This window comes from Colossoma macropomum, unplaced genomic scaffold (genome assembly GCF_904425465.1).
Source record: "Colossoma macropomum unplaced genomic scaffold, Colossoma_macropomum, whole genome shotgun sequence".
NCBI lineage: Eukaryota > Metazoa > Chordata > Actinopteri > Characiformes > Serrasalmidae > Colossoma > Colossoma macropomum.
Genome location: NW_023495878.1, coordinates 2,097,175 through 2,110,614, shown reverse-complemented (window position 1 = coordinate 2,110,614; position 13,440 = coordinate 2,097,175). Strand labels below are relative to the sequence as shown.

The 13,440-nt window shown below is 40.1% G+C and overlaps 1 protein-coding gene across 5 annotated transcripts in view; it reads right to left on the bottom strand.

Moving 5' to 3' along the window:
- Positions 1 to 13,440, bottom strand: part of sbf1 (SET binding factor 1) — a 96,845-nt gene that overhangs the window by 26,429 nt on the left and 56,976 nt on the right. For all 5 annotated transcript variants that reach the window (XM_036563808.1, XM_036563811.1, XM_036563809.1 and 2 more), the window contains 12 exons: positions 12,535 to 12,612; positions 12,226 to 12,339; positions 11,812 to 11,940; positions 11,606 to 11,704; positions 10,370 to 10,580; positions 10,088 to 10,200; positions 8,700 to 8,849; positions 8,367 to 8,435; positions 7,123 to 7,275; positions 5,573 to 5,835; positions 4,017 to 4,189; positions 3,326 to 3,399 (listed from right to left, as the gene is read on the bottom strand). In XM_036563808.1, the coding sequence (XP_036419701.1) occupies positions 3,326 to 3,399; positions 4,017 to 4,189; positions 5,573 to 5,835; positions 7,123 to 7,275; positions 8,367 to 8,435; positions 8,700 to 8,849; positions 10,088 to 10,200; positions 10,370 to 10,580; positions 11,606 to 11,704; positions 11,812 to 11,940; positions 12,226 to 12,339; positions 12,535 to 12,612 (1,626 nt within the window). The remainder of the gene's footprint in view (positions 1 to 3,325; positions 3,400 to 4,016; positions 4,190 to 5,572; positions 5,836 to 7,122; positions 7,276 to 8,366; positions 8,436 to 8,699; positions 8,850 to 10,087; positions 10,201 to 10,369; positions 10,581 to 11,605; positions 11,705 to 11,811; positions 11,941 to 12,225; positions 12,340 to 12,534; positions 12,613 to 13,440) is intronic.

Sequence of the window (13,440 nt, the reverse complement as noted above, 5' to 3'; positions counted from 1 at the left end):
GGTGGGAAAGAGGGAGAGAGAGAGGATGGGAGGGAGAGAGGGCGGGTGGATGAGAGGGAAGGAGAGCGGGAAGGAGGGAAGGAGAGCGGAAAGGAGGGAAGGAGAGCGGGAAGGAAGGACGGAAGAGGGAGGGGGAGAGGGAGGGAAGGAGGTAGAGACGGAAGGAAGGAGGGAGAGAGGGAAGGAGGAAAAGAGGTGTGTGCATATTGGAGGGGGTAGGAAAGAGAGTAAACGAGGAAAAAAAAACAAAACAAGAAAAACTAGTTGAAAATGTATTAAAAATGACCCATATTTACGATGCTAATTCTATTACACTCACTCAAGTCATGCATCCTATTAATTCTGTCTGAAATAAACCAACCTACCCTTGTCAGGGTAGAGGTGGGCGATATGGTGAAAAAAATCAGACAATATCCAATACATGCTCAGAAAAGCACACTGTGACAGTGTGTCAGTATTTTATCACGATTACAACAAACACTGTCATCTTGCCCAGCCCTATGTCAGGGTAAACATATGCATGTCAGAGTAAATAAGACACATCGAACCCAGAGAGCTCTCAAAACAGACATGCTGAGGCCAACACACAGCAGAAAGGAGAAAATGAATGCATTAATCATTCATAGGCCACAATTCTTCTGCGTTTGCTGACGTCTTTTTAAAGAGTCAGTCTGCCTGCCCCGCGACCTGTACTGCGCCCTCACCAAACATAACGCAGGCAAAGACAAGCAAAACAGAGAAAATGATGCTTTTTCCATGTAAAGATGTTTACTAACTCTGAAATAAAACGTTCTATCCCACACATTCTTCGATAAATGACTGTAACACTATGAGCTATGTGGGGCATTTTTATCTGGGAAAGGTAGGAATTGTTTGTTGTTCCTACATGAATTCGGATCTTTTAAAATAAACCAACAACTGGTGAGTCAATGTTTCAACTATTCAAATTCTTCGGGGAAAAAGACAGATTCTACATCTTTCCCCTTTTCGGTCCCACAGGACATATAAGAAGCTATGTGATGGCGTCCAAACCCATAACACAAACTCCTAAATTAATAATGATCTCTGGATCTCTCGCTATTGTGCAATCACTGCTAATGCTTTACAGGGGATTTCTCTGAGAGAGGCTTCGACCAAGTGTGTACACAATATGTGTATTAGCATTATGTTACACAAATCAAACACATAGTGCTGTGTGCTAATGGGAAACAGTGTTAATGGAGTGCCGTGGATGCACTGCTGTATCAGTAATGATTAATGAATGAGATGTAGTTATGGTCTCCTGCACAGACTGCTTGTGCTGGATTCAGTGAGAAAGTGCCGGCTTACAGCGGCTCCGCCAAGCTTTAGTGCACTCGCCTTCAGTTCTGTTAAAAGCTTTTCAGAGACCTGACACAACAGCACACGAACGTCGATGAGGGGTTATCATGTCTTATCTTCAAAGATCAAGTCATCAGTGAAATGTTAATGTGTCTAACAAATCGCTAAGTGGATGGTGAGGTGAAGAATCAGAACTGTGTGTAGTCTGGAAGGATGTGGTCCAAAGTGTTCATAAAAAAATAAACTCAATACATCATGCTCAAAAGGATACATCACCCAAAAACACCACTTAGATATATCACTTGCATAATGCTAATAGGCTTTGACAGTCTTTTACTCATAATAGAGGAACAGGAGGCCTGTTCTTTAAAAAAAATCGAAAGGGCATATATAAATCTATGATGTGTGGTTGAGTGACATTTTCCAATTTACACGACCAAATGCTCACTATCGCAACACAGTAAGACATAAAGAAAATGTGTATATTTAAGCAATAGAACACTCGAGGTTGTGTGTTAACGCGAAATAACATCACGGCTGTGATGATCTAAGGTGACCAAAGCTGTTATTTGCGATAACACACGACCTCGAGTGTTCTATTGCTTTTATACAGCATTGAAATAAATAAAGTAAGAAATAAATAAATTGGACCGTGAACGTGGCATTTAATATGTTTTAATGTTCGCAGTTCCTTCAGCCAAATTATAGTTCCTTAACAAGCAGCTTGTTGCTACGTCAGAGTATCGAACTCCGCTCACTCACTGCCCAGTCTGCTGTGAGCCTCACCTTTTGAAGTGTGGACTGAGCCATAAAACTGGGACAATATCAAGTTTAGCTCAGTTTTGTCAGTTTTTGCCAGATCAATATTAATGTTGTTTTGTTCCAGCCGGTCTGTAAAGCATCTTACAGCCCATTGTGTTTGGCGAATGGTGTTGGGTTCATTTCAGTTTGGGAATTTAGTGTCGGCTCATCTTCAGAGTCTGACCAAATCGGCTGTTGGTCAAACGTGATCTTACAAGTGTCCATTTTCTGTTTGTGGCAAAGTAAGAAGTAAAAGTGCTCAAATGCCTTGAGCTTCTCCTACAGCTGTCAGAGCCGTTGCTTAGCTATGACGTCTCAGCAGACTGATACAGTGTTTGTGAAAAAAACTGTGATGTTACGGCGAAATAACAGCACAATTAGAACGCTTCTCAACCAATCAGCTTGCATGGCCAGAACTAACTGCTGTGTAAAATTTAATAAATAATGCAATTGCAATTTTATTAAATGCCGTATCACATTGACAGACATTCGGGGTTTTCTTTTTACTTGTGTCACAAACCATTTTGTTGTTTTGGTTCATTTCCTTAAAAATTATAAGGAAAGCATTAATGTTAAGAGACATAACAGATAAGTCTGTTAAAATATTTTGTTATAACTAAAAAAAGCAAAATAAATAAAAAAATACATACACACACACACACATATATATATATATATATATATATATATAGATATATATATATATATATATATATATATATATATATATATAGATATATATAGATATATATATATACACATACACACAGTTTCAAGTAAAAGGTCTCCCCATTCAGTAAGATAGGCGCCTGATCTTGTATGACTGGAAATAACTGTCTGGAGGCGTTGCCAAGATGGCCACCGAGTGGACAGACTGTTCTATAGTTTATAGTTTGTTCTATTATTAGCAACGATGGCACTTTTGGGTGAGGTATCGTCTTAAAACGATGAGTTTTAGAAAAAGAACATTGGATCAGTGTACTGCTCATTCCAGCATGGTGCCGGGTGGAGAGGGGGAAGGACTACAAAGACCAGCATGCACCACTCAGTGTACCATCAGTCAGACGTACCTGGCGTGGCACTCTGATTCTGTGATGGTGGGGGTGAGGTAGGGCGTGGGAGTGGGCGTGGGCATGGGCCGGCCTGCCTGGTGTTCTAGCTTGTCTTTGGAGTCCAGCCCAATGTAAAAATATGAGTTGGTTACCTTTTGGATGGGAGGCAGTCTCTTGCTCTCTCTATAGACTGCGTCCAACGTCTCGATGTGCATCTGAACGATATCTACACAGAAAGAGACAGATGGGTAACATCCAAGTCCTTAGTGTCAATACTGTAGTTCTACAGTTACAGACTGTAGTCCATCTGTTTCTCTGCATACTTTGTTGGCCACCTTTTACCCTGTTCTTTAGTGGTCAGGACCCCATGGACCCTCACAGAGCAGGTACTATTTGGGTGGTGGATCATTCTCAGCACTGGAGTTTTTAACAAAGTATGCAGAGAAACAGATGGACTACAGTCTGTAACTGTAGAACTACAAAGTGCCCCTATATAGTAAGTGGAGCTGATAAAATGAATAATGAGCGTAGAAACAAGGAGGTGGTCATAATGTTATGCCTGATCGGTGTATGTGCATAGTCAGAAGACATTTACATAAATCAGCAAAGTCTCAGGCAAGTGTGTGATTACTGATGTACTTTGCAAAGCAAAGAGGCAAACTTCAGACAACAAACGTGTCCACTTACATAAGGGGAAAACTGTGTAAATTAGATTACACTATCCAATAAGCGAAAAGATAGGGAACATCTCTATTGGGGAGTCTCCCCGTCTGCTTATGCAGCCTTATCCTTGTTGTTCTCTGTGAAACACCTCAGTAATGTGATTCTGGGAACGGTCTCTACCTGGTATCATGATGTGAAGGGCTTTCAGGTGTTCGTTGGTCACCCCGCTTTCATTGCACACTTTGTCTACGAAGCGGTTGATGAAGCGCACCACGGAGTTGGCCACGTCGGAGCTCTCTGCATCCTCGAATCCGCTCTCAGTGTCGTAGCTCTCCGCCATGCTGCCTGCAATGCTACACACACAGAAACAGAGATATCAGTGATAAAGGCTTAGTGTGGCTGCATATTTGAGTTGTAGGGTATCTGTATGTGTGTTGTGCTATGAATGGGTGTTTAGGCCTGTGAGTGCTCATGCTATCCACACTTCCTGGCCTACTAGCATGTTTATTAGTTTATGGGCATATCAAAAATGTGTTGAGACGGGCTGAAAGATTTAAAATGTGGCATTTTCAAACTGTAAGCCTATATTATCAAACAAGCCTGGACCTTACAAAGGAAATCCACCAATGTTTTCAAACTCTGCACATATTACAGCCGTTAAGATGCAAACAAAGTCATTCAAAGTGGTTTGATGTGAAGCAGTTCACTGAAGTGAAAGCTGCCAACCTGGATTTCATTTGAGTGGTGGTGAACCAGGGGTCGTGATGTCTACAATGCAAATATCACCATTTTATTTACTATCCAAAACAACCAGTGAACTTACACGCCTTCCAAGATTTTATTTGTAATTTTGATTTAAAAAAAAATCTTAAAATCTAAAAAGAAATCTAAAAAATGTGTTCTCTGGGGGACTATTTTGCCTTACAACACCCTGCATGTATCTCTCTCATCAGTATTAAATGCTTCAGATATGTGGTTTCCATCACCACCACTTTGAACAATTCTGACTCAGCAAGTTTCTCTAAAACAGAGCATTTCACATCAAACATCAAACTAAGTTGAATGACTCTGTTTATTTCTTAACCAATTTATTATGCAGAAATTCCACAGAAAAAAATCGGTGGAATTTTCAATTCGTTTACAGAAAACAATCCTAATTTGAATCGTAGTTACAATACTGGTCAGAAAAATCACAGTTAAACATTTTCCACAAATCATCAAGCCCTAGTCTTGTGTACTTCAGAGAGAAAGTTTGAATTAAACAGAATGAAAAGCATTTTTGTGTAGATCTGACAGTAAAGTTATCAGATCTCTAACGATAACAGGACACTGAATAAATGGGAACCAGAACTTACACATTATAAAGGACATAAAATTTATTCGGTAAGGAAGTAAACCAGAACAGGAAAGATAAATGATTGACTGCGTTCTGGAGAATAATCATTATTTAAACAAGAAACAAGGAAGCATTAATATTACATTATTAATCCTTTATCACAAGTTTCTTATTGAGACCGTATGTATGTCTATGTAGCCGTTGTCTGAAATGTAAGAAAGTATTTCTATTATGTTTCCTAAAACCTGTCAATGAGCAGCAACTGCAGGTCTAGATTGGACAATTTAGTTAAAACTAAAATTTAGTTACATTTTATTTTACTGATGTCTGGGTATTGGGATGGAACCAGAGTAAAAAAAATAAAAAAGTCAGTGATGTCATCCATCCCCATCCTCCGTACCTGTTAGTGACATAGCTGTTGCTAACGCTCTCCACCTCGGCCAGGCCAGTGGTGCGCAGCAGGCGGTTCTTGCTGGTGTCGAGCGGCAGGAGCAGGTAGCTCATGCGGTTAGCGTAGTGGATGGCCTGGCTGAAGACCGTGCTCTCCTCCTTCTGCACACGTTCCTGCTGACTCTCCTTACTCAGTGTGGGCCATAGACGTGTCTGCTCGGACGCAAGCTCCAGAGCGCCCAGCTGCTTCGACCCACTCGTACCCTCCTCATCCTCACAAAGAAAGAGAGGGGCACAGGTCAGAGGACAAGACTGAAGGGATTCTCCAGTCAAAATGCTAATTATAACAGTGACAAAAAGGGTCAGGTACCCTTATGCTAATCCATCATGTTAAACATTACCCACCAGGTTTAAGTAAACATGAGCGTTATTAGTATGCAAGCGAGAGAAAAAAAAAACAGGAGTGAAATATGTAAAGTGGAAATTACAATAAAAATCATATCCAAAAATCACGTCATTACAGTTTATGTTGTTAGTTTAACCAAACTGATGGGTTTAATCATTTATAAAAGTTAAAATGTTTAAAAAAGGAACTTGTTTTAATAGTATTAGCTGATTATTAGTCAGAACTGATGCATTTTCTATTCTGCAGGATGCTGTTCAGCTGACTTGAAATAAACAGGAGAACAGAGAAAAATCTATAAACATTTTCAGTCATTCAGCATTTATTATGTTTTTTCTTTGCAGTTTCTTTCATTTCATCTATGTTCATGTTTTTATCTAATTAACACAAGGTACGTCTTTGTACCAGCAGCTCTTGTAAGTTTGAACTGGCAAGACGTATCAAGACATTTCACTGTAATGACTCGGCAGTTTCACATTTACTGAATTAGTGCTTTGTAATAATAATATATTAATAAAACAAAACTATTTTTATTTAGAATATAGATATATAGACTAAGACATCTTGAAAATTAAATGATAGATTATATTGCTAATTTTGATGATGATTTTGCAGATGGAATTAAAAAAACAAAACAGTCAATGCCATTGAATGAAGAGCTGTACTGGAGTTTTTACTGGTGGACTCTGATCTGATTCACGGAAAAGAGACGGAAACGCTCCATTTGGGACTTTTTTGAGATGTATAAGAGAACCGTTTAGCTCCTGGTTGTTTTGCTGTGTATTCGTTTTGGTAGCCTGTTTGAAAGCCAGTCTGCAACGTCAACACTCTTGGCTTTTTATTTGTGCATGATAAACCAGCAGCGCTCAACTAAACAGTGAGACCCGACAGTTATGCAGGTTAGTTATTTGGCAGGTGAGTCAGGATATGTGCAAGGAGCCAGTGGACTAATTTTCTTGGCATAGCCTGAAAATATTACTTTCCTCATGCATCATGAATATGCATAATGAAGTACTACGCTATTCAGGTCAAAATCTGTTCTTGCATGGGTCATCCTTAATCAAACCTCTGGTCGCATTTTGTAAAAAGAAGGAGCAAATGCAAGCATTTTGCTCACACTGTAGAACTGAAATGTGCTGTAAAAGCGGTGAACTTACAGGTGTGCCTCCATCCTCGGCCTCCAGGTAGAGTGCTCTGATATGGTTCTGCACGTCACTGTAAAACATGGCTTCCCAAAACTGCATGTTGGTCCACACCATATGCTCCTGTACGCAGCTGTAGGCAAACTGTGTGATTCCTCCACCAAGTTTCTGTAACACGCAAACACACGTTATTAGAAACATATGCTTGAGTCTTGGTGATCATTTGCAGACTGAAGACTCCAGTATTTAGGAGTGAAAAGAATAAAAGGACAAATGCAAAGTCTCTGAGGTTCACAAATGAGGTGGCATAGTGAACAAAACTTGACAGTTCACATATACACTGATCAAAAACAACATTATGACCACCTCCTTGTTTCTACGCTCATTGTCCATTTGATCAGCTCCACTTACTATATAGGTGCACTTTGTAGTTCTACAGTTACAGACTGTAGTCCATCTGTTTCTCTGCATACTTTGTTAGCCCCCTTTTACCCTGTTCTTCAGTGGTCAGGACCCCCATGGACCCTCACAGAGCAGGTACTATTTGGGTGGTGGATCATTCTCAGCACTGCAGTAACACTGATGTGGTGGTAGTGTGTTGTGCTGGTCTGAGTGGAGCAGTCCTTCATCAGTGGGCACAGGACGCTGTCCACAGGACGCTGTTGGCTGGATATTTTTGGTTGGTGGACGGTTCTCAGTCCAGCAGTGACACTGAGGTGTTTAAAAACTCCAGCAGCACTGCTGTGTCTGATCCACTCAGACCAGCGCAACACACACTAACACACCACCACCACGTCAGTGTTACTGCAGTGCTGAGAATGACAAGTCACTTGTCATTTTAATACGATCCAAGAAGACTGAAAAAGTCTCTGCTGTTTTGACATATTTCCTTTTTACAAAATCTGTTACATGTGATTCTTTCAACCAAACTTCCTTGTCAATTACTGATGTTGCATACAGCAGACTCTTTATCGCTGATGTTAAAAGGTTCTCTGAGGGCTATTCTGTCCTCCCTAGAGCATATAGCTAAGCTAAGAGTCTCCAGTAATATTCAGAGACAGGACTCAACATCCAAACTGTAACATCCAAAGTAAATGTCTGTCACAAATTCTACAATTAATCTAGAGACATCCAAATGAAATTTAGACCACCAAAATTTTAAAATGACATGCTCACTTATACAGTCACACTTGTACTGTTGTGTTTCTAGTAAGTTCAAGCCTTCAAGACACATGCTGTGGTTGGTGTGGTTGACATACCCGGCAGAAGGCGGTGACCAGGGGCAGTAGAGCTGCTGCGATGCCATGTTCATCTATGTGAGAGCAGTCCTAAGTACACACAAGAAGCAGGAATTACACACCGAACAACCCATCATCATAATCTGCCTCTAAACAGCAACATTCAAATAACTCTAGTCTAAAGAACAACACATGCTCTATCACAGCCCAACAAAGAAATACTCACAACCAAAACATTCAAACTTCCCCAAGAGATCTGCTCACATGTAATTACTTTGCAAAGGCACAACAGTATGATTACACATCTAAGGGTCAATTTGAAAAGAATGGAGCTGAGCAAGACTCCAGCAGTACCTGCAAAGTGCAGTTCATCATGCGGACGATGTAGTCGAACTGCTGGTCGTCCAGCACAGCTCTGTTCTGCAGCACATGCTGGTTCAGCTCCTGAGTTAAGCACACGCGTGCTGCGCGTCCTTTCAGCGCCCGCAACACTGCCGGCATCAGCTAGGGACACATACACATGTTAGAAAGGCATGACTGTACAATCCACGATCATTCAGATGCAAAAATAAACAGAATGAAATTAAACCATACTGGGGCCACAACAAGAAGAAAATGCTGTAGCCAATACAGATACAATTAAAAGGGCTCATATCCTTCAATGTTTATTTGTATTTTATTTTTTATTTTTTCCACTTTTCATGCTTATATGGCTTTAATAATTCATTTTTACAAGCATTTCCTAACCTCGCTTTATCCCTTAGAATTAAACAGGTTGCTTTTGTTTACTGTACCTTTCAGACTCATACATATAAATAACCTCTGTTCTGATTGGCTGCCTTGTATTGTGCTTTATTCAAAAAGCAGGGCTGAATTACTCCTTGCAACTTCAGAGTGAATGGGTGTAGCTAAACCGCTGTAGGCTGAATAGGCGAATACATGCAAATGCTGGTTTACGTGACGTTATGAAAACAGCATATTCAAAACAGGCTGTTTTTGCACTTTAGTTTCCAAATATTGACTGAGGAGTGTGTGGTACATTTTAAAACAATCTTTTCAATCTTTTTATTTTAAAAAAGTGGGGATTTTTGTTTGTCTGTAATATTGGCTTCACTAACTGATATGTAACTTTATAGTCAGTCACTGATATATAACTTTATATTTTTGTTTGTTTGATTTTAATCGAGTAATCCAATAGTTTTACTTAAACAGGGCTTCACTAACTGATATGACTGTCAGTTTTGAACAGTGAATGGTGATATAAGATCGTCATAAATATTCTAGTACTGGGGGGGTACTGAAGTACTGAATTTTTTTTTCTTATTCTTTCCATTACTGAGTTTTAACATGTATTCTCATGACAAAGGTTAGGTTTAAATACATGCTATGCTTGTTTTAGGTTTCACCCTATTGTTTGGAGTTCAAATCCTGGCGAAGCCACAACCAAAAAGGTCACTAATGTATATCCGTGTATATGCCTGTACATAGGTATTTCGTATTTATTCTTCTTTTTATATTGTTTGAGCCTTATTATTATTACTGTCCTGTGTTGTGAGACTGCTTCTGTCTGTCTGTCTGTCTGTCTAATTACTGACACATCATTAGCAATTTATCTGACCCATACCAATAAAAACTCAAGGCATCAACATCAGCCATCTGATATATTAGTTGAGCTCTAAATGGTCTCTGTTGCATGTGATGACTGCAGTATTGATGGTGTAAGACTTAACGGGTTCATTTACCTTCTTGGCCTCCAGCATTTTGTTGTCAAAGATGTAATTGATACAGTTCCTGACCACCTCCAGCCTCCGGGCACTGTTAGCCAGGACACTGCCATTCTTGTCCACAATGTCAGCTGCAGGAAGAACAGTAAAGGAGATTACATTAAAAATATGAGTTGTTTATTTATTTGAAGTAAACAAAGCTAGAGATCGCCTCAACTTACTAATATGATAAAATCCCATTCCCCAGCATGCATGGAGCAGCCTCTACTGTACAGCAGTGAGACCTGTGCTTAGACTCACCCAGTGGAGGTCCGGAGGGCACCATCTCCTTCAGCTCAGCCTTGACTACAGGCGGGGCCGTTTTGAGCTTGGCAGCAGCGTGGTCTATGAACAGCTGAACGGCCACATCATCCAACTGCGGAAACGAAGCCTGGGAGGCATGAGACCGAGACTGCGGGCTGTCCGCTGGCCGCTGCACTCTGTGCATCGCCACTGCCGGGTATGGGTTCTCCTGGAGGGTAGGAATTCAGCCAAGAGTGAGAGAGGAGGAGATAGAAAGAGTTTTCAGAATGAAAGCCGTTCTTTAATATAATTACAAATGTAGAATAAATCTATAATTTCTAAAACTCTCTCCAGTCACCTGAAATAGAAAAAAAAACTTTTTCTTCAAAGAAACAGAAACAGGTTTGAAACTGAACTCGAGTGGTTTTACGAGCTGGTCCTGGCAAAGGTGTGCAAAGGTTTGGGCACCCCTGGTCAAAATTTATGTTTTTGATTTTCTAAGCAAAAATAATTTAACACATCCTCTACAGAGAACGCACTTCTGCATGTTAATGCACAGTCACTGTTTATCTGTTAAACTTAACATACTGGGGAAAAAACTAAATTGTGGCCTGTGCAAAAATTATGGTACCTTTTATATTTTATATATTTATAAAATATAAAAAATTATAATATATTTTATATTTTAAATATAAAACGTGTACTAAAATTAGCAGAAAAGGTCATTTTTAAGTGTGTTCTCTGTAGAGAATGTTGTAACTTATTTTCATTTAGAAAAACAACAAAACATGTAATTTGACCAGGAGAGTTTAAACTTTTGCTGTAGTCCTTAGATATTAGAAGCCAAAGTCATTACTGGCGACAGTAGCTAGTAGCTAATTGAAACAAGCAGAGAAATTGTGTTGAAAGTGTGGATTCTGGAACTTTTAATAGATCACACATTTATGTTTGTAAGTATATGAGGAGATGTTTTCTTCCGATTTGAATTTGACGCAAAGTTATTGCTGTTTGTATAGTATTGTTTGCAAAACAAAAAAAAAAAAGCATTTTTTACATTGTGTCTTGTTGTTGCAGAAATAAGCCAATGCGTGGGCTCTAATCGAAGGTAAATAATACACAACTCACTATCTAATTAATATAGTAATAGTAATTAGTATAGCAATAGTAATAAGTAACTCTGAAGTGTTAAAATACTAGAGCTAAATGAAGGTCTAAGGGACGATGCGAAGGCCAGAGGTGAAACAGGAGACGTACGTTTTTAAAGAGATGCTCGGCCAGTTCTTTTACGTGGTTCATCACTTTGTGGGGATCGCCTTGCTCCTGCCGGATACGCTCCACTTGGCTGGCAATGAGCTATGGAAAGCAAAAGAAGAGGACAGTGAGACAGAAAGGAAAACAAAGGGTTATTATATCACACATTATATCTCCACATCAACATCTTCGAGTTTACAGAGACTCACATCATCAAACAGGTCTATGGTCCTGTAGGGAGCGCCTCTCTCTGACACAAAACCTGCAAACGCCATGCCATCCAGCACCTTCATCAGGAAGTCATCCTCAGACAGACCCCGCTGGCCAAGAAAGGCAGCCTGGAGGAAGAGGCAAATATGAAGAACAACAGGCAAATATGAAGAGTGTTTTAGCATTTGTTCACACTTCTAGTGTGCTAAGCACTGGCAAGGGTTTAGAGGAATACTTCACTCAAAAATGCTTATACTGTTAACGATATATGAAAGACATCTGGGGCCAATTAGCATGACCCTATTTGCACTGCTCCCTGCTCGTTCACATTAAAAGCTAGCAACGCAGGCATTCTTTAAGCACTGTGGATGAAATCTCTTATGATCTCTGTCGACACAGTGTTTTTATTTTACCTTATAGAAGCGGATGACAGGCTCTGGGTGGATGCGTATGATATGCAGACACCAGCGGTAGCCCTGGAAGAGCTGGGCAAAAAGCCACAGGAACACAGCACGGATCTCCTTATCCTACAGCACAGAAAAATCATCATATCACCCTCTCCAACACTAGCTTTAACAAGGACAGACAGCTGCCCGCACTAGGCCTATCAACACTGAATTTGACTAACGTTTTTAAACGTTTGCCTTTTAAAAAGCTTAAGTTAAACAAAACAATTCAATCAAAACAATATAAATACAAAAAACAACAGCAAGTAAACGCACCTGGATCCTGAGAGCGGAGGGCTGGGTGGAGGAAGGGGGAAAGGCAAAGTCCGCCACCTCTAGCTCTGGATCCAGGACCTGCACACCACACACACATCAGAGGCATACCAAACAAATTACAAATGATCAAACTTACAGTAACACAATATGGTTCCCATGTATTCCTTCTACTTCAAATACACTGAAAGTGGACAGTGCCCCTCCTAGGTATATAAAGTCAAGCAATCTCTATGTAGTCTAAAAAAATCTCCAATACTGGCAGTAGAGCTTTCAGAGCTTTCAGAGCTTTCAGTTTCACCTTTGCCAGCGTCACAGGAGCCATCATGAAGCTTCACTGACTGACAGCTGGGCTCATCACCCAGACTGTGTTCAGTCACTTCTTTGGCTCGTGTCCTCGGATTCTTTAAACTTTGCTTTCAGACTTTTAACTGTTCTTTGACGCTGCAGCCTCGCTCTCCTACGGCCGCGTTCGGCCATTTCTTCCGAAATCTCTTCAAACATGGAGGTGTTTTGCATAAGTCTCTTCTAATATTTGTACAGAAATATCATCCCCAAATATTTATTAGGTTTCAGCAGTGCGAGATTATGACGAATGTCGAGATGGATTGACTTAAAAGCTGCATGAATTCCGATCTGGCTGTTGAGACGATTTACATTAAGATGCAGAGCATATTTACAGTACAGAGGTCATATCGCCCAGCACTTGGACACACCAATACATGAATTGTGAGCTGATACCTAATATTTTCCATGTATATGATGCTGCTTATGCGGATTATGATACATAAATAACTGGAAAATGCATAAACTGGGTCTACATCTACCTAGATTAGAATTACAAAGAACCGTAAGATTTATAAGATTTAGGATTTAAGAGACGTAAGATTTATTTCTATACGAAGGCAG